Raw genomic sequence first — 24,817 nt, 5'->3', positions numbered from 1 at the left:
AAAATAAACCTACTGCATAAGCCGCTCAGTCTAGCCCCATCAATCTGACACACTGCTTTCCCATTGCAATGCAAGCTATGCTAAGACTCCGTGATTGTCAAATATTCCCAAGATCCAGGACAGTGCCTGGATCCCCAAACCAGAATGATGAAATAGATGCAGGTGCACACATACTACAACTACTGACAACGTGAAAATATAAGCATTTGTATACTTCTTGGTATATATTAGATATAAAACTAGTATATTTCTTTTTCATACCTGATAAACCTCATGAAATAGCCTATCAGATATGTTCTAATTGGCTAAAATATTTTTCTTTTATGCTGGTAATTTTACCTTAGGAATTTATATTTGAAAATATGGGGGTAAAAAAAGTTCTCAAATTTCTGTTATAATTCAAGATTTCCAAGAGGTATCTGTGGTGGGGGATCAATAACTACTAGTAATTTAATTACTAGAACATCAGGCAACTGTGTAATACCCTAAAAAGGTCCCCTGGGTGGGATTAGCTTCAGAAAATCTCAGAAACTTGGTTACTTAATTTCATAATATAATCTGAAAGACAAAATTCTGCACTTATCTGAAACTTGATGGAAACATCTGCTAACAAAATTAGGAACTCTATGCCTATTGGCTGAATCGAATCATTCTATCATTTGTCATGGTTTTAAATTATTTAAATATTTAGAGTTTTTTCAATGTACTTTTCAAATATTTGGTTGCTCAAGACAAAATATGCTCAGTGCAAATCAGAACATGGGGGAAACTATTTGGCTGTCCAAGAACAGCCAGCGTCACCAAGAATGGCCAGTGTCACCAACAACAGCTGGCTCCTCAACTAAACTGTAGATTTTCTGGTGAGCTGCAACGCAAAACAACAGCAAAGTGGCCACTGACTCATGGTTATGAAAGTACAAGCAATTTCCAGCTTTTAATTAAATAGCCCTAATTATAATTTTTGCCTCAAATAAGAAAGTATTTATTAATTTCAATGAGTGAGTATTTATTAACTATCTGTGTTTGCTATCTTGTATCCTTTGGAAAATAAGATGCATAGAAAATACATTACATTTTTGCTGAATGAAAATTGTGGAAGTTTTATTTATTTGGGGGATGCTAGGAACTCAAATTCAAAGAAAGCAGCCCCACACAACCCAAAAGGCTGTTGTTTCCAGCAGCAAGCCATTGCACAGAGCACCAGGGCCTGGGTCCGCTAGGAAAGAACGCATTCAGCCTAGGACTTCATAATGAATGCTACTTGTATTATTATAATGTGAAACTTGAAAACCATCTTGCAAAGTGATGGAATGGGCTTTGTTAACAATTGAGTTGTTCAATTTGCCTAAAAACTGGAAACCTTTAGAAACCTCCGCCACGACTCCCTGACCTTTACTGTATTACAAATAGGCCTGATGTGCAAGATCCACATCCATTATATGCTTGAATGAGCTCAGTATTTATTGTTCTTTCATATCATTAAGGAGCTAAAAGGTTGGGAAAATGCATAATGTAAAGAAAGGTCAAGTGGTAATCACGGTGTGAAATGCTGTTACATGTGTAGCTATAATAATTCCTTAGACTTTGTGCTCCCTGGAGAGGAAGTTGTTCAAAATTGTTCACCTACAAAGGTTTATTTTGTGCTAAATATAGCTCAGCACTCTAAATGGTGGAAAGAGGCTGACCTTTCGCTCCTCCGCGTCGGCGATGGCCTTTTCCTGGCTCACTTTCTCCGTCTGAAGCCCGATCTTTTTGATCAGGGCTTCGGCGTCATGATTTCTGAGCTGGAGCTCGGCTTCTTGAGAGGCCAGCCTGGCTTTCAGATTCCCCACCTGAAGGAAGAGTTGTCACTTTGGAACCACTTCTAATGAAAACACGGCTGTCTTTGGCACGGGTTTGGGGATCCCTAGCAGTTCAGGGCACATATCTGTTTCTACTCCGATTTCACTTCTATTTTCATTTGCCAAAATGTAGCACCATTTATTTTTTTCACATGAGAAAATCAGAATACTGCCTTTCAGGACACAGGATTACCGTTTGTGGGCAGGGGTTTATCTTGGCTACTAAATCCGTCTGCTCAGGGAAATATTAACAAAGGTGTTCATCAGAGCCCTTGACACCTCAGGATACCAGGCCAAGATCACAAAGGCTGTGGGACAATGAGCTTAGTGACTCCTGGGATGCTCTCTTGTCCTCTCAAAGGGAAGCTGCTGGAAGTGAATAACTTAGACATGAGCTGTCTTTGATTACAGAGTATTTGTCTGCCTGGTGCAGCATGGCTAGTAGTACCCCTTGTCAGCCAAAATAGCATGCCCTTCTCCATTCCCATCACTCTCCGAGGTGTCTGTGTGGAGGAACACAGACCATCCAATGCAGAACCTAGCACTAGTGGGAAGGGTGTGTTCTTTGAGTACCAACATGGCATGGGTTGGAGAAGAGGAGAGCAGAGGATGTGATGCAGGAGCATAAGATGCCATCTATAACCAGGACAGTAAAGGCGTTCTCTGAAGGGAAAGGAGTAGGTATCTGGTACAGACACGCATCAGGGGCCTTGCTGAAAACCTCTTTCCAGTCTCCCATTCCCAATCACAAGCAGTGTTTCATCAAACACAAGTTCTTGACATGTGAAACTATAAAAGACCGTCTTGCAGGAAACACATGGGAGGGCCTATTGATAGATCTTTTGATAGTTATCAGCAATGTTCAGAATCCACTGTAGCTTAGGCCCAGTTAGCACAGGGAACGGCCAGGCTGGTCCACTGAGGCTGTGTAACACCTTGGACAACATCCAGCATCAGAATGACATAGACAAGCTTCAGAGCCCAGCTCTAACTCTCTGTCTTAAATATTTTGAACTTCCCTTCTAACACTGTAGTAGTGATACCTGTGTCCCATTTGGTTTTGGCTTTAACAATGAAATAAGACTCCCGCACTAATTCTTTTTTTTTTTTGATTTTTTTAATTAATTAATTAATTTATTAAAGATTTCTGCCTCCTCCCCGCCACCACCTCCCATTTCCCTCCCCCTCCCCAGATCAAGTCACCTTCCCTCGTCAGCCCGAAAAGCGATCAGGGTTCCCTGCTCTGTGGGAAGTCCAAGGACCACCCACCTCCATCCAGGTCTAGTAAGGTGAGCATCCAAACTGCCTAGGCTCCCACAAAGCCAGTACGTCCCGCACTAATTCTTGATTTACCCTTTAGGTTGGGATACTGTGCTCTGATGTAGAAAGAGCCGACGACAGAGGCTAGCGTGTCTGAGAGAACTGGTGGCTAAAATAGGCACGTCCACCTGGAGGTCAGGGAGAAGTGCAGCCTAGGGCCATTCCACCGTCGTCAGTCAGGTCATGATGGCCTCGCTGGGGCTGAGTGTCTAAGACAGCAGGAATCCTGCTTCCATCCTGGCAAAATGGCAAAACCCCTGACTCCAAGCCAGAGCCTAAGAAAGCAAGGCCAGAGAGGAAATGGGAAAGTTGTCCCTCCAAATTCACACTGCTCTGCACAGCTTCAGGCTGAGAGGAGAAGATGTACATGGTGCCTTCTCGTACCATGAAAGGCCTCAGGGAGGAGGCTTTCAGGTCGGTTCCTGCTCGTGGGTCCCTGGGCCTTGCCTGTTATTGAAGTGCATAGCATCTTCAGCAATAGGGATTCACTTTCCATCTCTGGGGGCAGCGATTCACAAACAGATATCCTTATACCCACAGGTAAGTGTAGTCTCCTCATCAGGAAAATTTTCTTTGCTTCAGACAGAGACCGCTAAGAAAACCACAACCCATTAAATGGCAGAGTGTGAAGTCCTGCTCCAAACATATCTGCATCTACAAATGCTTCCACACACAAGGCTCAGGGGACACTGTGCAAGAGAGGGCAGAAAAATAGTAAGAGCTGGAGGATCAGGGGTGTGCTGGGAGATTGTGTCTCCTAGCAACAGCAGTAGCCATACTTACAACTTCCCAAACATGAGGTGAAGAAGAGCAAGATCAATGGACACAGAAAAGTGGATGAGGGAAAAGTATCAACCTTACACAAAGAACCACCAGCAGCCAAGGAGATCTGCGAGGAAGAGGGTGCTCTTCCCCAGTGTCAAACGACTAGCCCTGAAAACATGTGTGTAACCAAAGATGTATGGACTAAACAGGCTGTAGTTAGAAAAAAGAGGCAATGAATTTGAAGGAGAATGGGGAAGGATTTGAAGAGAGAAAAGGGAAGGGGAAATGTTGTGACTATATGATAATCTCAAAAATACCAAGAAAAACCAAGAGACAGGAAACCTTGTTTTCTGTGAGCAAGCAGAGGCTTCCCTCAGAGAGAGGCACCCTGTCCCTCTGGTCACACCTGTGAGGCCGTGGTCTGTAGTTTCTGGATGCCATTCCCCAGGTGTTCCTTCCTCTGCTGTGCCTCTTCTCGCTTCCTCTTCAGCAGGTTCTTGAACAGCGATATTTGCTCCAGGAAACTCCTCGGGGTGGCGTAACTGTATCTTCTCTCATTCTGGTAATAGCAGGCACTCATTTCCCTTACACTGCTGTGAACATGGGCCATGAAACGGCTAATCGAATCTTTGTGTTGTGGCTGAAACATTGATATGATATTTCTCATGAAATTCTTTCGAATTGAAAATATAATTTAGAAAACAGAGGAAAAAAATACCAGAAATTACACAGTATTTTCTTTCTAAAAGCCAGGGCAAATTACCTAGTAGAAAAACCCACAGGGTTAGAGGGATAACTTAAGGCACTTAGCCTCCGCACCGTCTCCTTGCTAGGTAGGATAAAGGGTGATTTTATGTGCTTCCCACCCAAACTCAGGAGCCAATAGAATGGACAAAGCCCAGATCTTCACAACTTGAGCTATCAAGTATATGGAAAAAAGAAAACATGCAAGACAATATTCCAAGGGGTATTTTTCGGGGGAGGTCACTTCCATGCTGAACTTCAGACAGAAAGAATCGATACAGAGCCAGGAGGACAAAGAAGCTGAATCAGAGAAATAGAGCTTTATGGGAAGCCAGGTCAAACAACATGGATGGGTAAACTCTCCAAGCCGCTGAGGAGAAGTACGCTGGGCAGTTCTATTCTTATTCAGAGAAGTGAACATCAGCAGCAGAAACCCTCCCCCTGCAGAGCCCCTGCCTGTCCCTTCTGGTGTCCTCTGTGACTTCTGCAATAGTTAACTTTTTAATTTGTACAGCCACATCTCCCTCATTCTAATGATTATTTATTGCATTCTGTACAAGATGAACCAGATTCAATTAATCAAGGGAAGCCTAAAAATCAATTAATATGAATTAAATGAGCTACACCAACTCTTTGCAAAGTCACACATAATTTACCAAAGTGTTGTCAATAACACTCAGGCAGCTTCAGGAAAACTGCACACAAGTGGCCGATGATGCAGTTAAATGTTTCAAACCTGGAACACAATATTGCGACTGGAACTGTGAGCAGCAAACACAGACCGCGGGGAACTGCTCCTCGGCATGCGGCCTCCTTAAATACACAGATTCCTAGCACTACGGCAAGCCGCAGATGAATGGGAAATCATTACGTGAGTGCACCATTGGGTCGGTTAAAAATCTGTCTCCCTAGTAATTGAAAAAATGTGTGTTCAAAGCAAAAACTCAGGGATGTAAATCTTGAATTGTACTGAATTCAAGGGGATTCAAGATGCATGCCTGTTAGCAATTAGTGGGTTCAGAAAATACAATTTATGAACAAGTCTATAAATGTCATATGCATCATATTTCCTAGAGGACTTTATCTTCCCAACAACTTGGCTCCAATATAACCATGCACCTATCTGCTCCTGACCCATGTTGCTTTGACAGGAACTTTCAGACACACCTTCCTACGACAGACAAATCCCTCCTCAGCCAAGCATAACCTCCTTATAGAGAGAAAAACAGCAACAACTGACAAAACGCCCTGGCTCCTGCCCAGCCATGATCCTTATGAGGAGGCTCCCCAGCAGCCCTGAAAAGCTCCTTCTTAACAACAGTTTCATTTGTAAATCTCCGATGGAAAGAGTGGCTTCCGGGAGAGCTGGAAGTGGCCCGACACAACTTGTCTCAATGGGGCAAAATAACTATTGTTATGGGGCTTAACAAAATTGCCCAGCATGGGAGACTCGTGAGCCAGGGAGCAGCTGGTTGCAATTCACACTGTTTTTCAGAAAACTCAATCGTTCTAGAGCAGACCCCTCTGATGCCTGTGACTGGTCTCCCCTCATTCTCAATTTGTCACTTTCTCTTATGATAAGGTCAGTAGTGACAGCACTTCCTGGCACTAACAGCTGTGGCTTTTAAAAGGGTCATTGTAGAACTACTAATTGCAGTAATTTCATTAGCATAAATTATTTATTCTGTCATTCATTTGTCTCCAGTTTACTTCTGAGTGGGAGCAGAGAGGGCCGCTGAGGGCTGCCGCAGAGCCTGCTGGAGCTTACACTCTGGGAGACTCAGGGAAGATCATCACTTCTGCCAGATTTGCCCCTTCAGGGGAACCAGTTGACACCATTTTGTAGTCATTTTGCAGCCAATCATGGTGAAGGCAAAAATAAAAATAAGCAGAGAGGCATTATAAAATGGCTCTAAATCTGTGGCTTTCCCACTAAGATTGCTTTGGAAGCCATGCTGTCTCCATTGCGAAATTCAATGCATAGATAAGATGGCTTTTTTCTTCACATGAGGAAAGAAATGTTTATTTTCCAGTCTCTCAGTTAGCTAGCTGTAAACACAGAAACACGAATTCCATGGTGCCTGGTGGGATGTCTCTCCAACACTGGTTGTCACTGCCATACCAAGTACTCAGGAACCCTGGCTTTTCAGCCCAGTGCTCAGTGCCCATTGAGGACGCCAGCAAACGGTGAACACAAATTATGTGTGTGTGTTTAAACATTTTATTTCTTTCCAAACCTGCAAAGCAGACTGTATCAGTTTAAAAAATAAAATTTGGATTTATAAGAAAGGCAAATGCAAAACAGTAGAGATGAAAGGGGTTTCCTGCTGTTGTCCGAGTTAAACCCAGGAGAATTTTGTCCCGTATGATATCATACTCTTAAAGAGATATCTTAAAATGTTTTCTTGGATATTGTTTGTTTACAACTACCAAGTTGTAAACTCTAGTATTTATAATTCATTCTTTTAGGGGTTGGTAAACAAAACAGTAATAGATTGTCAGGACAGAAGCAGCTTGTTAAAGAGAATCTAACGCGGCTAAGAGGAGCGGAGTTCTGAGCATGGAAGCTGCTCACAGAGCCCATTCACCCTGACAGAGTGCGGAGGCCCCCCAGGGCTGGCATCCTATCGCCTCAGTTACATTTTTAGGCCTGAAAAATTAAGTAAGTCCCCATGTTTCCTACTGCCCACAAAAGGAGTCCTTCTCAATATTCCTTTTATGTTCTTTCAAAAGAACGGCACAAACGCAGTAAAAGGCAAGCCTGGGCTCTGGGACCCAGTCACAGCAGGGCTACCTGAGAGCTGTCTTCACATGTCACCCCAGTCACCGCCTGGCACAGGCAAGAATAAAGAGGTCCTTCTCAAGAGGCTGAGGTCAGAGACAAACGGTGCAGGCACCAGAGCTCTGAGCAGCACTGTAATAGGTGCTGAGTGCCTGTCTCAGGCAGATCTCCACGCTCCCGAGGTTTAACAAGTGCTGGGTGCCTGTCTCAGGCAGATCTCCACGCTCCTGAGTTTTAACAAGTGCTGGGTGCCTGTCTCAGGCAGATCTCCACGCTCCTGAGTTTTACTTTTGTCTTTAAGTTCAGAGTTCGTTGATTGGTCAAAGGCAATGTAAAGTCCAGGTGAGTATTCAGTATCAGAAGACATGGCTCCATGAGTCTCCTCTCCATCGAAACAAGGAATGATGTGCTGAGGAGTCCAGAGAGACACAGGGAAGCTCACCTGCTCTCATCCTTGTTCCTGTAACTCAAGCTCGCTTGCTCACTCACTCACTCACTCACTCACTCACTCACTCACTCACTCAATCATTCATTCATTACTGTATGTTTGCAGCTATGTGTGTGTACTAGTGGTTGGTCCTGGAAGTCTTCCTTGATCACTTTCTATCACAAACACACACGCACACACGCACACACACACACACGCACATGCACACGCACACGCGTACACACACACACACACACACACACACACCATCTTTTAGCTAAACCCAGAGCTCACTGATTCAGCTAGTGTGGGCAGGCAGCTGGTTTTCTCTGGGGAACCCCCATCTCTCCTCTCTAGTGCTGGAATTCCCACCGAGCATTTATGTGGGTGGCAGGATCAAGACTCCAGTCCTCACACTTGTGTGGTAAGTGCTTGGTACCCACGGAACCATGTCCCAGCCCCACCTAAGCCTTGCTATGGGAGGATAAGGCTGGAGATGTTGTGGCTAGCAAGACTAGCACACCCAGAAAAGCCACAAAATGATGAACTTTCATGTAGCTGGTTCTAGCTGAACCCAGATTCCCAGGCCACCATGAAAACTGGACCCTCCTTTCATGGTGGAGGAATTCCTAAACTTTAGAAAGTTGTATGAACCTTGGGAAGCAATACTCACTTAAAAACTCTATTCTAATTTTGATTAATAGGCGTAGAGCAACAAAAATGTAAAGTCATACTTGCATGCATGTGTAAAGGAGAAGGGTATAAACACTGGTGGCCTTTCGGACCCATCCGCAGAAGCTGAAGCTAGTGTGAAGTTCAGGCAGATCCCAGAGATCTCCTTTTGGTTTTCTCTTGATACTTCAAAATGGCTTTAGTGTAACCACCCCGTACATGACTAGATATTCTAAAAGGATGTATATGGCCCTCTCTTCAGGTATCAGACAATGACTCCAAAGAATTATAACTTCCGCAGGAATCCAACGGTAGGAACGGAAACAGACCAAAGCCCTGGAGGCAGCTACATGCCTCTGACCACTATGCGGACCACACTGCAGGACAGGGCGGAGCTGAGACAGTGCAGGGGCAACGATGGGTGGGGCCATACCTTGACCAGGACTTCCTCATGCGCTCTATCTGAATCTAAGCTCATGCTAGTGCCTGAAGGACAGACTTGGGGTGTCACTAGTACCTGAAGGGCAGACTTGGAGTGTCACTAGCTCTTGTAGGTCAGACTTGGGGTGTCACTAGTACCTGAAGGGCAGACTTGCGCTGTCTCTGGGCTCCTCTTCTTCTCTCCTATGTGGCCACATTCAACTCTCCCTTCTGTTTCCACAGTCCATGTTTCTTTAATCACTGAATTGAGTGTGTAGGGCCAAGCCTAGTTCACTAAGGCTACCTGCAGGGCCACCGTTTGACTTTAGAAAGTATGGTAATAACTGTACTTTTCCAACAGTGTTTTCCCTGAGTGGGATTAGTATATGGCATGGTCAACTTTGTGTGTCTTAAGTTAGCAGCGATACTTCTGACAGACAATGCAAAGAAATCATCAGTAGGGCACAGCCATCGCTGACTAGATAATGTAATGTTTGGCATGCGTGTGCATATCTGTGCGTGTGCATTTGCGTGTGTGTGTGTGTGTGTTTGCACATATACAGGCACACACATGTTAGTACATTGGTTTTAGTAGGGTACATTGTTTTTAAGATGAATGTGTAGACCACTGGAGAAATATCAAGTCTAAATATGGCAGACAGGTGACTTCTCTAGTTGAGCGGATTACTCCTGCTGTTCCATGCTACTCCCTCTCAGGGTAACACTGTATTTAACTGTAATGTGACATGGTATTGAGCTGGGGGACCACACTGAAGCCTTACCACAGAGGGACACTTCTTCCTGTGTCATTCAGCCGCCATGCCTGAAACAAATGGGCGGCTTCCATCGCCACGGTTTCCAGCGTAGAACTCACCCTCCCCAGACAGCTCATATTTTAAATTTACATTTAAAGTTTGTCCTTTCATGTGTTCCTGCTTTCAACTATCTCTAAGGCTCATTCTGCCTTAAAAAGCAAAAGCAGTGCTTTTCCCTGAAGGCCCTGGAGCCATCTACTTCTGCCCACACATCCCCAGCCTGTGCACTAAGCAGTAAGGCCTTCACCCCATGGCTTTCTGAGTGTGCTCTCCTGCGTTCACAGCCCGACTCCTAGCAACCTGTGGGCAGTCCCTTTCTCCTGCCTTACCTCACCCTCTCCTCACTGTTTCCCACGTTCCAGGGAGAGGTAGTGTGTTTTGACACAAGTGTCTGGTGAATAATGTAGCAACACTTAAGTGTCAAACTGTTTTGCTCACTGATTTGCCAGCTGTCACTAGGTTCAGTATCAGGTAACAGAAAAAAGTACCCATTAGTTAAACACAGTCAGCCCACAGCCCTGAGTGCCGAGCATGTACTGATGGGAATTATATGTCAACATACAGAAAGATGGCTTATTGTGGCCAAAAGGCGTCACCTTGTATAAGTACCTTTCACTCACCCAAGGTCAGTAATTAGAAAGTGCCCAAATTATCCAGATAACTTTCAGTTTTAATGATGGAAATCAAAACTAATAAACTCGTCAAATTAGCACTCATTCAAAAGTTTAAAGCTGTTTCTGATCTCTACAGAAATATCACATGTTTCTAGGAGGATGTGGACACACCGCTCTCTGAATTATAATTAGTGCCCCTGTTTGACAAATTAGGAAGGTGGGAGAGTTGAATAAGCCCCGCACAATGAGAGGAAATCATCTGGCTAATTTGTTTGCAGGCATAATTCAGCTTGATAGGAACGCTGAAATCCTCCAAGAATATTTCTATTTGACACCCAAGATCCTATAGGAGGCGCATGACACCGTTGGATGGAGCTCAGCACCTGGGCAGCCCTCGGGACTGTAAAGCCAGCCTCGTCCAGCAGGTGTCTACGGTTCAGCCAGGCTGCAATGCTGCTGCATGGGAAAGCAGACACAGACAGACTCAGGGCAGCACAGATGGGCAGCCTTGGAGGTGTGCACGTCGAGCTGCTAGCTCGGATTTCCTACCAACAGAGGAAAATCAAAACAACATCCAGAAAGCAGTTTACTCTTTCATTTCAGCCTGATAGAACACTGCATGCCCTGTCTTCCTTAGTTTCAGAATCGGAGCCCCCCCTTCTCACTGATGGAAGACAAGATGGTGCCCCAGCACCTCAGCGATCTGAGGAACCTCATGATTGCTCAAGGAACCCAATGACTATTTTATCATAATTAATGGTTCTCTAAATGTGCTGCTCACACACGTGTCTGTGGAGCAAAGAAGGAGAACGGAGGCAGGAGCATGCTCCTGGCCCACGTGTGTCTTCCATGGTGAATGCTGCTTTTCCTAGCAGTCCAGTGGTGAGCAGATTCACAGGCAATATTTATGAAAAATAAGACAAAACAAGACCTAAAGGAGAAGTGGGTTTCTCTCTACAAGATGCTGTGTGCTCCAGAGATGAATGCTTTGCCCCATCCCTGCGATGTACTGACCACTAAAGCTAGCTGCATACTAACTAGTCAGCTCTACAGGTGTGCCTGGATTCTCCCATCTCACCCCGAGGATGCAGTATCTAAGAAAGCTCTGCAGTGCGGCTCTGGGAGGAGATGGTGTGAAGCCTGGAGTAAAGAGAGAACGAGGACTGATTGAGACATTAGCTTCTTATCCGGCCCCAAACCCATCTGGCTTGGACGGTTCCTTCCAGTAATTCTGGGCCTATTCTAGGCACGCCCACCGTAATGCTTGAAGGGAGGAGAGGAGGAAGTTCTCTGGGAGACACTCCAAACAGTCTCTAAGGGGAAAGGCGCCAGACTCCCAGGCTGGGAACTCCGGGGGCTGGCTTCACGGTTGCCTTCTTTACTCAGAAAGAAGTACTTTACTCAGTCCTCCTGACTGCTGGAGGACACCCTGTGAAGTAAGGCTTCTGCTTATTTCACACAGGCATTTAAAAACGTCATTAGAGGTACCAACCTTATCAAGAAGGGACAAACATAACCTGTAACCCCACAAGGCCAGGGTTCCACCCCGAACAATGCACAGAAAGCCAGCAACAATGAAAAACAACATAAAAGAAGCAACTAGATACTTACGTATTTGGTATCAAAACTGAGAAACTGACATTTACCTGCCAATAGTATTCTGAGACTTGTGTATGCCTGGGTGCCTGATTACCTCAGGCTGACACAACCTACCTCAATCCCCTCTATTTCTTCAATGAAGCTCCTGCTGACAGAGATCAGAGCCTCCTGTGGCCATGCATGAAACCAGTCAATAGCTGTGCAGTTAACTATGGCTGGGAACTTCCGGGCTCTAATGCGCAGAGTGTGACCAACCGGTGAGAAACAAAAAACCATCTGTGGAGACAAGGGTGTGAGCATGAGTGGGGATAAGTCAGTAACAGAAGGGTGGTGAGTGTGCAGATGCACACTGCAGTCTCAGACACCGAGGAGAGGGGCACGGCCAGCCACCCTGCTCAGTCACCCCAGCGCCGGCCCCCTCTACATGGGGATTCTATCCCTTGAGCCTGAGTTTGACTGCAGCATGTCACAGACAGCAGATGCATGAACTCTTCAGAGTCAGCAGAGTAGATGTGACCCGTTGTCATGGCCACCCAAGGGTCCTGAGGTTTAGAGGACTGCCAAAGGAGAAGCTCAGGGGGAGCCTGAACACAGGAACCCGCAAGGACTCTCCATCCCCCATGTCTCTGTGGACATAAAGACTTGGGGGTTTGTCAGTCGGGAAAGGCCTCCTGAGTAGAGAGTGCTGCTTATTTTCTGGACAGGTCAATGGTAGAAAAGGAGGTGCTCACAGTTCTAGGGCTGCAGGGAGGCAGCAGGTGAGGTCGCCATCTGAGGATATGGTTTTGTTTTACTTATGGCAAATTTTAAAATCCGTGTGAGGAAAAAAAAGCTCTAGCATGTATCAGTCCGTGTAATAGCTCATTTGACAGTTTACTTGCTATATTCCACAGCTCCAGAAAGACAAGTCCTAATATCTAAAGTTTTCTATTGTGATAAAAACACAATATGGTTATATTCTTAAACTGTGTTAGTGTGCAGTATGGTGTGTCAGCTATGGGCAGAATGCACATCTCTTGAACCTTTTCATCATATATGAGCTAAACTCTTTATCTGTCAATCAGAGACTTTCTTATAGTCTCCAGCAGACTAGGCCATCATGAAATATTAGCTGTCTGTGAAGGGTTTATTCACTTAGTATGATGCCATCAAAGGTATCATCCATGGTGTGGCAAAGGACCAGATTGTTTTCTTTTTATAATAGAACAATATTCCATTGTTTATGCATATTTTCCCCTTATCTGTCCATAAACTTTTTTGGTTGCTTCCGGAAAGCATATATTGCCAAGCTGCGCTGCCAGATTCCTTGATGCCCAGACTGTATAAAATCTATCATCATGGCCCAGAGCAACTTTTGAGAGCCACGAGTCTTTTTAATTTAGTGCCCATTTCAGTGTGAAACTATGTGAAGACAATTCTTGTTTGTTTATTAACAACAAAATACAAGAAAAAGTCTCAGTTCTAGAAGAGAAAAATAGATTTTTGAAAGACTTTGTTATATTATCTTTCAATAAATGATTTAAACATACCAGTAAAATAACACAAGGAGATGATTTTTCTCCCATGGCTGAATAAACATGATTCAGAGTTTCTCTCTGAATCTCTACACCATTCTCAAGAGTCAACAGTATGCCAAATGACAAGGGGAGAAATAAGTACAGAGCTCATGGAAAATACTGGAACCTCAGGTGGATACACTGATTTGTGTCATCTCTCCCTCTGCTATCCTCAGAAGAGGTTTCTAAAATCAATCCCGGGAGAAGAGACTCAGATATGGAAAGCCACCTTCTTGGGAAAAGAGGAACGCTCAAGTGTGGAGAGAAGAAAAGGCTAGAAGAGGAAATCTAAGACCTGACTGTAATTAAAAAAATATTAGACACTGTCACCAAAGTTTTCTCAGTACAGGCAATATTTGAGCAACCGGTTTACAACTTATATCATGACGATAATGAATATATGGTCATCAATATGCTCATCGTGAAAACTGAGCACCTGTGGGATGAGGAAGCAGAGGAACTGCTAGAGGGAGAGAAGAACAAAGAGGAAAGGAAAAGAAAATTGACTCTCACCACCAGCAAGCCATGACCAGCTAAGATGGAATAAGCTCTTCCAGAACAGTCTGATACCCACTAGGACAACATACTAGTTTAACTTTGCCATGGAATACTTATGTGAAATGAAAAACTTAATTTTCACATTTTCTTTAAAATACTGTGTACATATTTAAGTGGGTATGTTCATGTCTGCACAGATATCTGAAGAGCCCAGAGGCACAGGATACTTGGAGATGAAGTTATAGGTGGCTGTGAGCAATACAACATGGGTGGTGGGGACCCAACCCCAGTCCATCTTCCAGCTTTGGCTTTATGTACGCTTTGAGACCTGGTCTTGCTGTGTATCACTGGTTGTCTGGTAATCATTGTGTGGCCCACAGTAACTGTCCTTCCTAAGCTCCAAGCACTAGACTCCTAGGTGTGTGCCACTGCCCCGGTTACTTTCTCAATGGCTCTGCAGTTGGTCAAGTACTCCCAGAATCCAGGTCTTCACAGAACGAAATGGAGACTTGATAATTTTAGAAATCATAGCTCATCTAAACTAGGACCTGGAAACTCAGTTGTACAAACAGACTTGTGAGGGAGGAAGGTCATTGGTTAATTAATAAAGAAACTGCTTGGCCTCATAGGTTAGAACATAGGTGGGTGGAGTAAACAGAACAGAATGCTGGGAGGAAGAGGAAGTGAGGTAAGATGCCAGGCCACTGCTCTCCAGGGCAGATGCGATGCAGCCAGCTGCCAGGTCAGATATGCTGAATCTTTCCCAGTAAGTGTACCTAGTGGTACTACGCAGATTATTAGAAATGGGCTAAATTAATACGTGACAATTAGCCTAAAAGAGGCTAGATATAATGGGCCAGGCAGTGATTGAAAGAATACAGTTTGTGTGTTGTTATTTTGGGGCATAAGCTAGCCAGGCAGCTGGGAGCTGGGTGGCAGGAACACAACCATTCCCAGTTCCTAAGATGGGAATGACTGGGATGTTGTTAGCCTGAAGCTTTGACCAGTGACCCAGTTCACTGCTCAGCAGTTCCTAGTTTTACTCAAGGAGCACAAGGTTACTCCTGCCAGTTAGAGTTTTGTTTTGCTTTGTCTTTTTTTTTTTTATTTTTCAAGACAGTGTTTCTCTGTGTGTGGATTTTCTTTTCTTCTTTTTATTTTTTAAAGATTTATTTATTTATTGTATATAATAAATGCATGCATGCCTGCAGACCAGAAGAAGGCACCAGATCTCATTAAAGATGCTTGTGAGCCACCAGGTGGTTGCTGGGAACTGAACTCAGGACCTCTGAAGAATCAGTCAGTGCTCTTAGCAGCTGAGGCCTCTCTCCTGTCCTATGAGGTTTTTCCAGGAGGCCACAGAAGTGCTTACAACTATTGGTTACTTGATTTTTTTTCTAAAAATACTCTTCCATAAATGTTACTGATAACCCATAGTAAACTCAAAGGAAAATTATTTAAGATGATGATCATTCTGAAAAGCTTTCTCATTATATTCTTAGTAATTTTAAGTGACATTAACACGAAAGATATTTTCTAAGAAATAAAAAAAGATGATTGAACATATTGTTGTCCATAATTCAGTGGTTCAGGCTATGCTATATTCAGTGGTACATGCGAATGTTCCCTTTTCAAAGGCCATAGAGTGATATCCGAGGCACCCAACTGGACGTGCATGCTGGAGTGGGGGTGGGGCTGTGGCATTTGCAGGCTTCCACAAGAGCTGGGTAGCACCCAGCTACCAGGAGGTCTCAGACATCTCTCACCATCACAAATTTTTGTTAGGCATCATTTTTGGTGTTAAACATGACTTTTAAAAATAAATGTTAGGATTATTGTGCATGTATACGGTGTGTGTGTCTGTGTGTGTCTGTGTGTGTGTCTGTGTGTGTCTGTGTGTGATAGTATATAAGTGAAAGTCAGAGGACTGCTTTGTGGCGATAGTTCTCTCCTTTGACTTTCCATGGGTTCCGGGGGTTGAACTTAGGCTGGCAAATTTGCACGGCGAGTGCTTTACCAGCTGGATGACCTTTTGTTACTATTATTATTCATGAAATAAGATACCCGAGTTCAATAGGAATACTGCACATACATCTCCATTCGTGTGTGCCCAAGACAGGACAGCCTAGATACTGGAGTACCCTAAACACTTTACCCCTCACTAGAGACTTTGTTCAAACAGGGTCTCCAAAAGAAGGTCAATTGCGTTCCACCGCAGGAGCTCTGCCTCATCTCGTGGAAACACTCTGCTGCATAAGTGCTCGTCAAGTCTCCCAAAGACAAGAGCTGGTCTGCAGTGACCCCACAGGCCAGGCTGCAGGGCTTGTTAGTCACTTGAGGAGCAGGTCAGAATTAGACATCCTTGCCTTGAAGTAAACTCAGGTTAATGTGTGTTAGACAAAAGAACCCATCCCTTACCTGAACTCAAGGTGTCTACCTTTATGTAAGTACCTAGACTCACTACAACAGTCCCTGCTGCCTCCAAAGCAAGGGCCTGGCAACAGCCAATGAATCATCAGAGGGGACAGGAAGAAAACTAGCTAGATGGAAAACAAATGGCACAGGCTGCTGTGCTGTTTCTAAGACCAAATCCTCCCGAGTGCAAAAGCAAATCCTGAAGTCACCACTGATGCATTTCCTGCAGCTCTAATGTTTGGGCATCAAGAACTTTTGGGATCCATACCTAGAATTCTCTACTCCCTTTCCCCCTCTTTCCCACACAGGGGTTGTAAGTCATTTGTGATAGCCCACATTTCACCACGCTTTGTACCACACTTCAATTTCCCGTAGACACAATCCCTATTTGTGTATCACTAACAGGACTCAGGCCATTTCGTCTCGTAATGGAAATTTGAATTGCTACAGTCACTGTATGTTTTTCCACCTGATGTAGTTTATTCTCAGGTAGGCAGAATCCTCCCATATATTTACTTCCAAGGCATTTATCCATAACTTAGGTTTGCATTTATCATCCAAAGCCGCAGTATATTTCAAGAATAATAAGCCCCGAGTCTTGCTGAGGCAGCCCCTCTGGAATGTAGTTTTAGTATAGAATACATTTTCTGTTTGAAAACTCTCACTTTACCATCTTCCTCATGTCTTCTATATTATCCCCTATCTAATTAGCTGTTCATTTAAATTCTTTTTAAAAGATTCAACAGCATCTTCCAAGTGTGTACATACAAGACACTTTGATATATGTATCTGCTTTGGGCAGGACACAATAAAATCATCCCTGAACTTCTGTCTTGGTAACACTGAGCATTTCAGACTTTCCTCAAAAGGGGGCTGGAGAGATGGGTCGGCAGTTAAGAGCACTGGCCGCTTTTATTGAGTTCAATTTCCAGCACCCACATGGCATCTTACAACTGTCTGTAATTCCTCTTCCAGGGGATCCCACACCCTCACATAGACATGCATGCAGGCAAAACACCAATGTATATAAAATACAAATAAGTAAGTTATTTTAAAAAAGTAATATTTAGTACCAGAGAATTCCAGTTTATTTTGTTTCTTCTGTGTGTGTGTGCCTGCATGCGTGCGTGTGTGCGTGTGTCCGTGGGTAAGCTTACTGCACAGTGTACAAGTCTGTCACTGACTTCTAGATAGTATAAGAGACAGAGTCTCCTTGTAACTGCTGCTGCATAAGCCAGGGTAGTCGGCCCAAGAGCTTCTGGGGTTCTCCTGTCTCCCCCTACCTTCTCACTGCCAGAGTTCTGGGATTCCGAGGCCTGTGCTACTGCATTCAGCTTTATGGGGTCCTGGGAACTGGAATATATATGTCCTCACACATACCCGGAAAGTGCTTAATCTACTGACTCCCCTTAGCCCCATTTCCATACGAGTTCACATGCAATGCCCACAGCTGAGAGCACACCTGACCCTGAGGCCTAGAGGCAGGAGGAGGAGCCTATTGCCTAGGCTCTGCTTGCCCCCTGGGCTTGGAGTGACCCTGTTTTGTTTTGCAGGCCGGTCTGGAGCTCCTTAGCTGCAGATCATTCATTTCTGCTATTTCTTTAAAAAGAAAACTGGTACCCAATAGGTTATTATTTGAGACATCTCATGCAGTCCTGGGAGCAGAGGGCAGCAGAGCCTTAGTTGGCCAGTCCTTGGCTTCTTGTTCTTATCAATACAAGAGTTAGAGTTGTGGGCAGGAGGGGTGCAGACAGCCCTCCATGGATGAATCCGGTGTTTGATGATCTCCTAAGAAGGAACTGGACACTCTGACCTCAAGCAAATGCAGACCTGAGAGGCATGACTGTGCAAAGATACCCAGGAAGCTATGAGTATCTGATTTCCTACCGGACCACTGAGTCTTCAGTGTAGAACAAACAGCACATGGAAACAGCGGCACCATGGCTGTTGGGATGTGAGTGAGTGCTACTCAGCACTTCCGTGGGACTGTTGGGTGCCTATGACACAAGAGAACACAACCCAGGAGCAAATCCCTCGCTGTACCTGATCCCAGGCCCAGATTCTAAGAAGGAAGCAGAGAGGGAACACAGCCCAGGTGGCACATACATACACAACATGTCAAGAAAACTGGAGACATCTCAAACTGACAAGAGAATTGCTCCAAAGTGGAATGACTATAATAATCTGAAGGAATGGCTAAGAGCCTCCTTGGTGCTTGAAGAAGTGAGAAGGAAAAAAAGGGTGGAAATCTCCCAGGGGGAAAGACCAGGATGGAAACAGAGACGAAGAGGTTCAATCAACTATAACTCTTCTTAAAAGATATTTATACTATCTCATCAACATTTCATCCCACACTTGCAGACAGAACGCTGTTAGCTACAAAGGCTGGAAGACTGGTCATGACGGCACCAAGAGTTGCAACTCTTGAGAGACAAATATAGAAAAAGGAGAGAATATTAGAAAGATGGGGTTGGGGAGACAGCTCAGAGGGAAAATAACTATTTAGCATGATTTAGTCAGAATTAAGATTATGTGTGCAATATGATTCTAGTGCTTGTTCACACATATGAACACACATGAAAAGGAGGGAAAGCTTGATCAGAGGCAGTGATTAGACATTAGAATATGTAAGAAAGTGTTGCTGATTTGCATAGGGCAATGTTGGAACCAATGGAAGCAGCTTAGCAAGGAAAGAGAAGGGAGAATCTGAAGGAGACCCAGGAACCATGGTTATTCCAGATGTAACATAGGAGATGCCTGAAACCGTTAAAAAGAAACATACTGTGTTATGATAAAGACATCTTTGGGGCCAGAATAACCTGATGTCTCTCAGTTACTCTTCAGCACGCAGAGTAAGAAACACATTCCAGAGGTAGCGTGCCTTAAAAACCAAAGAGTTCCTAACTCGTGATGCTTAACTTATGATTTCCTCAACTCTATGATGGCCCAAAACAACACACATCTGTGGAAATCATACTGAGAATCCTGAATTGTGCCCTTTCCTAGGCTGGTGGCGTGCAGGCTGCTGCCCTCTGATGCGGGCCACTGGCACTTGATCTTGACCTTGAGGGCCCGGTGCACCATGAAGTTGAGCTATGCTTAGAATGCATTTTCAATTTACAACACTTTGACCTATGGTGGGCTTATTGGGACATCACCCTGTGGTAAACCGAAGCACAGCTCTGTTTCCAAATTCATTTCTAATGTCATAAAGAGACACGTGACGATACAATACTTTCTCCATTACAACTCTACCTCACTTATGTAACCACACTTATGTAGGACCACAGCTCAGGGCATTTTGGAGGGATGAGTTCTAGCTTCCTGGACCAGGCAACCATGGCTTTTTCTTCTTCCTTCTCCCTGATTGGAATGTGAATGTACTCTATGGTTCTGTGGGGAGGAGGTATCCAGATGCGAGCTGGCAGAAGGAAAAAGCTAATAAGACCATGGGTCTCCAGGGATTAAGAGCCAGGCTGTGCTGACAAGCAAGAGGCTCTGAGGAGTTTCAGCCAGGTTTTCTCCTTTGTAGCCACAGTTGAGTTGCAACTGTCCCAAGAGCAGTGGTTCTCACCTTCCTCCTGCTGTGACCCTTGACACAGCTCCTCGTGCTGTGGTGCCTCCAACCATAAAATCATTCTCATTGCTACTTCATAACTGTAATTTTGCTCTGTTGTGAATCAAATTGTGGATATCTGAGACCCACAGGTTGAGAACCACTTCTGTAGGACCGACGACCCTGGAAAGATAGGCAGGGTAGCGCATGCTTGCGGTCCTCACACTGGGTAGACAGAGGCAGGAGGACGGCTGGCCTCAGCTCAGCCCAGACTTCATTATTAGTTCCAGGCAGCAATCTTGAAGGAGAAGAGACTAGAAAGGTCTAAAAGAAACTGCCAAGGCTGTCATTAGCCCGCCGCTCCAGTGGGAGGTGGAGAGGTTGTTAGAAGAGGGGACGCCAAGTCCCTGGGGTGTGTCATGAGGGAGATGTGGAGACTCTAACCCTTCACATCCCCTTGCCTACCAGCGGCCGTGAGATGCAGCTTCTCCCAGCATTAGATACAAACACACAACTTGTCTTTCTTATGAATGTTCCCGGGCATTCTGTCACATCAGTGGAAAGCTGCCAAACAGAACTCCTAAAAGATTCTCAAGTGAGACTGGGGAGATGGCTCAGCAGGTGAGGGCTCACAGCACATGCACAGAAACCTGAGTTCGGTCCCAGCATCCACATGAAAGCCAGGGGTGGGAGCATGTGCCTGTAACACCAGGGCTGCTGAGGCAGGCAGAGTCAGGGTCCTGCTCACCAGCCAGCTTAGCTGAATCTGTGATGTTTGGGTCCTGTCTAAAATGACAATAACAATAACAACAAACAAACAAAAAGTGTGAAAAAGAGAGAAAAACATTGAAAGAATTTTTAGCTTTCGTTTGTGCATGTGCTCACGGTTCTCTCTCTGTGTGTGTACACTTTACAACCAACAAAAACGTAAAGGAAGAAAAATCCAAAACCTTTAAAGAAGCATTGCTATATATACATTTAAAAGAAAAAGGAAAGAATAGGAAAATATGAGATCCAGTGCATATGTAAAACTCTTAACATACAGCAATGTACACAGCTCAATATAGTTCAGTGCAGAAACAGGTCCTTTAGGACTTAGTCGTGGCAATTACACAGTGCTGCTCCAGACTGCTCTCCTGAGGCCACCACAAGCACACGCACACCCGAGGTCAGGGCATGCAGATGCCACTTGTCACAAAGAACAGAATGAAAGAATCTTCAGCTGTAGTTGGAAACTACCACAAGCTGTAAACATTGCACCTAGCAATCCCCTCGCCAGGAAGTCGTCCTGGTGAGCAAGCAAACTTGAGCATAAACGCCATAACAGCACTTCTCCTGGAGTTATGTGTGATGCAACTTCTCAGATTTTTGTGAAAGATTTATTTTAATTTCATGTGTATCTATATGTGGAGAGGTGCACATGAATGCAGGTGCCCCAAGAAGGCCAGAGGCACCAGGTGCCCTGGAGCTGGAGTTACAGGCACTTCTGAGCTACCCACTGCAGATGTCAGGAACTGGTCCTCTGCAAGAGCACTGAGCCATTTCTCCAGCTCCTGCTTCTCAGATTTTAACATGTCCCCGAAGCACCCGGAGAGCATGGTAACCAGATTCCCGGGTCTCACCCACTGTTTCTGATTCAAGAAAATGTGCATTTTTATGAAGTTCACGGTTTTCAGTTTTTCGGTAATATTGATTATATAAAGGCTCTGAGGAACTATGAGAACCGCAGATCTGCAACGTGGTCCTAAACTCTATTATCATCCCGTCTCTCCAGTCCAGGAAGATTAGATTCAAGCACGTGACAATGCAACAAGTTTGCTATTTTTACCACCTGACAAACATATTCTTAACCGCTTTCATTTCCTCTTTTGTGGTGCAGTTGTGGGAAGGGCCCTCGAACATGCTAGACAGGCATCCTGCCACGGGTTCACAGCCTTCTGAGTCATACCTTTGTTAAGGAGTTACAGAAAAACCTCGAAGGCAGCTGAATCTTGGATCTGCACCTTATAAACTCAGTACAGAATTACTCAGTAACATCCACATGAAGGTTCAAATTGCAGTCCTCTGAAGAAACTCATTCCTCTGCCTAAGGAAAGGTGCATTTCTGGCTGATGTCATTGCCATCCTTTCCTCAAGTGCCCATGCTCTATAGCTACCACAGAACCTCCACTGAGTTGCCAGGCATAGGGACAGCAGGAGAAGCACAAAGCAATTGCTTTTTAAGAACACTAACTTTGTCTGTATTAGGAAGATCAAAATTGCTACACCAGTGTTGGAGGCTGGGGCCCCAGCTCTGGAGCCTTTGTTGTTTCGTGACGCACAACTATGATCAGGCAGCTGTTTGCTTGCGCTAACTCTCACGATGCCCCAAGGCAAAGTGGAGTTTAAGAATATCTGGACAATACCCTGAATCACTCCACAAAGGACACACCGTGGAGATCCTGCTCCTGCTGCTTGACAGAAGTGCTGCACCTCACCGACGAGCACTTCTCCGGCTCCATGGGCCATTTCTCCACATCAGAGCTCTCAGTTTTCTCTAATAGGTTCTTGACAGTCCACCTTACAGGAACACTGTTCCTCCCTCAGGGGCTGGAGCAAGGGCGCAGCAGTTAAGAGTCTTTGCTGCTCTTACAGAAGATGTGGGGTCAGTTTCTAGCACAAACATGGCAGCTCACAGCCATCTATGACTCTAGTTTCAGGGAATATGACACTCCCTTCTGACTTCCATGGACACCAGGCACACATATGGTACATATACAAACACACACACACACACGCGCAAAATACCCATCCATACACACGAAGTAGAATAAAGAAATCTAAATTTAAAACAACATAACTTTCCTTTCCCTAAATGCTGCTGCCTTGAGTTCGGACCGGAACCTGACAAGTGGAACACGGTCCCTCCTACAGGCCAGTTCTTGGTAACCTTCCTTACCTCCTCCACTGTCACGGCTTTAGCAGCACACTGTACACACTGCTCAGCCCAGCTTCCCAGCAGCTTAGCACTACAGCTCACTTCAGGGACAAACTGCAGACATGGCCTGGAAAAACACACCCGTCCCTTCAAAATAAGTCACTGAAATTCAAACCCATAATATGAATCCTGGCTGAGATGCTAGGAGTGCCAGCAGCAGCTTTAAAATCATATAAAGGTGACGCTGATGTTCCTTACCTTGAGCTGGAGTCGGACTCTGGCCAAGAAGAATGCCCAGCAGCTTTCCCTGGAGTCCACCATGCCAAGACCACGAACTTCATTACGAATCCCGGAAACTACGTTGTCCATATCTTCATCATTGAACAGATCCGGGATGTCACCTACTCCCAAAGAATGGACAGAATTACACAATGATGCTGCAATTTATAGGTTCCAGTGGATTTTCCAGTGTTTGGAACGCTAAGATGAAGCTGCACTTAAAGATAACGTTTGAAATTAGAAATGTCATCTTCCTTTGTCTTTGTTCTGGTACGACACAGAATTCACTGAGAGTAAGCAGTTAGCCGCACAACTGCGTGTCCTCTACACCTCACCCCCTGGGTCACCCCAACCAGACCCACACCTCTTAGACCTCAATCCACAGGATGTTCAAATCCTGCAGACCCATATTCTGTAGACCCATGCTCCACACTTCCTAACCCGCACAGCCCCTGACCAACACCCCACTGGTCACCCCATTGGTCACCCCACGACTCCCCATATCCACTGGAGCAGCGTATCGTCTAGACCCACACAACAGGTCACACATAGGAACAACATTTACTTCTGTCTGGGGCCTGCTGGAGGCACCTCTCATCCATAAACCGACTAAGGAAGCAATATAGTTCAAATTAGTTAGGGTTATAGCTTTCTCCCTAAAGACTGCACTAGCAAACATCTCAAAGATAAATTATCTCTTCTGAAACTTCATTGAAACTACAGCTAATTTGTCATTGGGAAAGATCTTTCACGAAATGTTCCCATTTACTCACCCGATGCCAGCAAGTCATTAATCAGCAGGAGGAAGCTCTCGTCCAGAATGTGGGCATCTGTCAGCAGGAACACGGTGGGCATGTTCTTGGCTCCAGCTCTGACGTACAAACTGGCTAGATCTACCTGTAAGGGAAGGACACCATGCCTCACGCTGTGTTAAAAAGCGGATGGGATGTTGGGTGTGTGTGGCTGGGTGTGGGAAGAATTGGTAAGGGAATATGGAGCAGTAGCCATGGCTGTCCTCCCAGTGACCCGACACAGCATCTCCAACTTGGGCATTTACTGGTGAGCATCATGTGACTTAGCGGAGTCTGTGGGTGAAAAGGCTGCTGCTGAGCCCCGACATCTTCTGATAAAGTGCTCAGAACTCAGTGACGCCTCTGTCAGGTAGCATGTGACAGCTCTGCTCACTTCAACAATCTCCTCTTTATCGAAAGTAGGTTTCCCTCATTATTTGGTAGGCAATATTAAAAGCATGTTTTTAAAAAAGTTTAAAATAGCCCTTGCCACAAATTCTAGGCATATTTTGTAAGTACTACTATGGATTGAAATGCAAAAATTTAAATACACAGTACAGTTTACTAAACACGCTGTCCACTGCAGTTTGTTCTCACGCTCTATCCATGGGCAGGAAACCAGCTTGCATTACAAAGGAAGCGTCTTTCCCTCTTGCCCTTTGTCACATAAGAACGTGAGCAGCACTGATCACTGAGTTCATTTAAGGCAGAAATAAAAGCATGTTCATATGTTTAAGACAATATTTTTCATCCAGGCTTATATTATTGAGCCTATACAAATTATAAAATGTGTTAATGTACTTGGC

The 24,817-nt window shown here is 44.9% G+C and overlaps 1 protein-coding gene across 2 annotated transcripts in view; it reads right to left on the bottom strand.

The window, feature by feature from the left end:
* Dnah11 (dynein axonemal heavy chain 11) overlaps positions 1-24,817 on the bottom strand; it is a 312,765-nt gene that overhangs the window by 112,385 nt on the left and 175,563 nt on the right. For both annotated transcript variants that reach the window (XM_057782825.1, XM_057782826.1), the window contains exons 53-57: positions 23,994-24,117; positions 23,200-23,342; positions 12,114-12,275; positions 4,333-4,566; positions 1,686-1,832 (exon numbers count right to left, since the gene is read on the bottom strand). In XM_057782825.1, the coding sequence (XP_057638808.1) occupies positions 1,686-1,832; positions 4,333-4,566; positions 12,114-12,275; positions 23,200-23,342; positions 23,994-24,117 (810 nt within the window). The remainder of the gene's footprint in view (positions 1-1,685; positions 1,833-4,332; positions 4,567-12,113; positions 12,276-23,199; positions 23,343-23,993; positions 24,118-24,817) is intronic.

Source organism: Chionomys nivalis, chromosome 10 (assembly GCF_950005125.1).
Source record: "Chionomys nivalis chromosome 10, mChiNiv1.1, whole genome shotgun sequence".
Taxonomy (NCBI): Eukaryota; Metazoa; Chordata; class Mammalia; order Rodentia; family Cricetidae; genus Chionomys; species Chionomys nivalis.
Note: the sequence above shows the minus strand (reverse complement) of the source record. Positions and strands in the feature narration are given on the sequence as shown.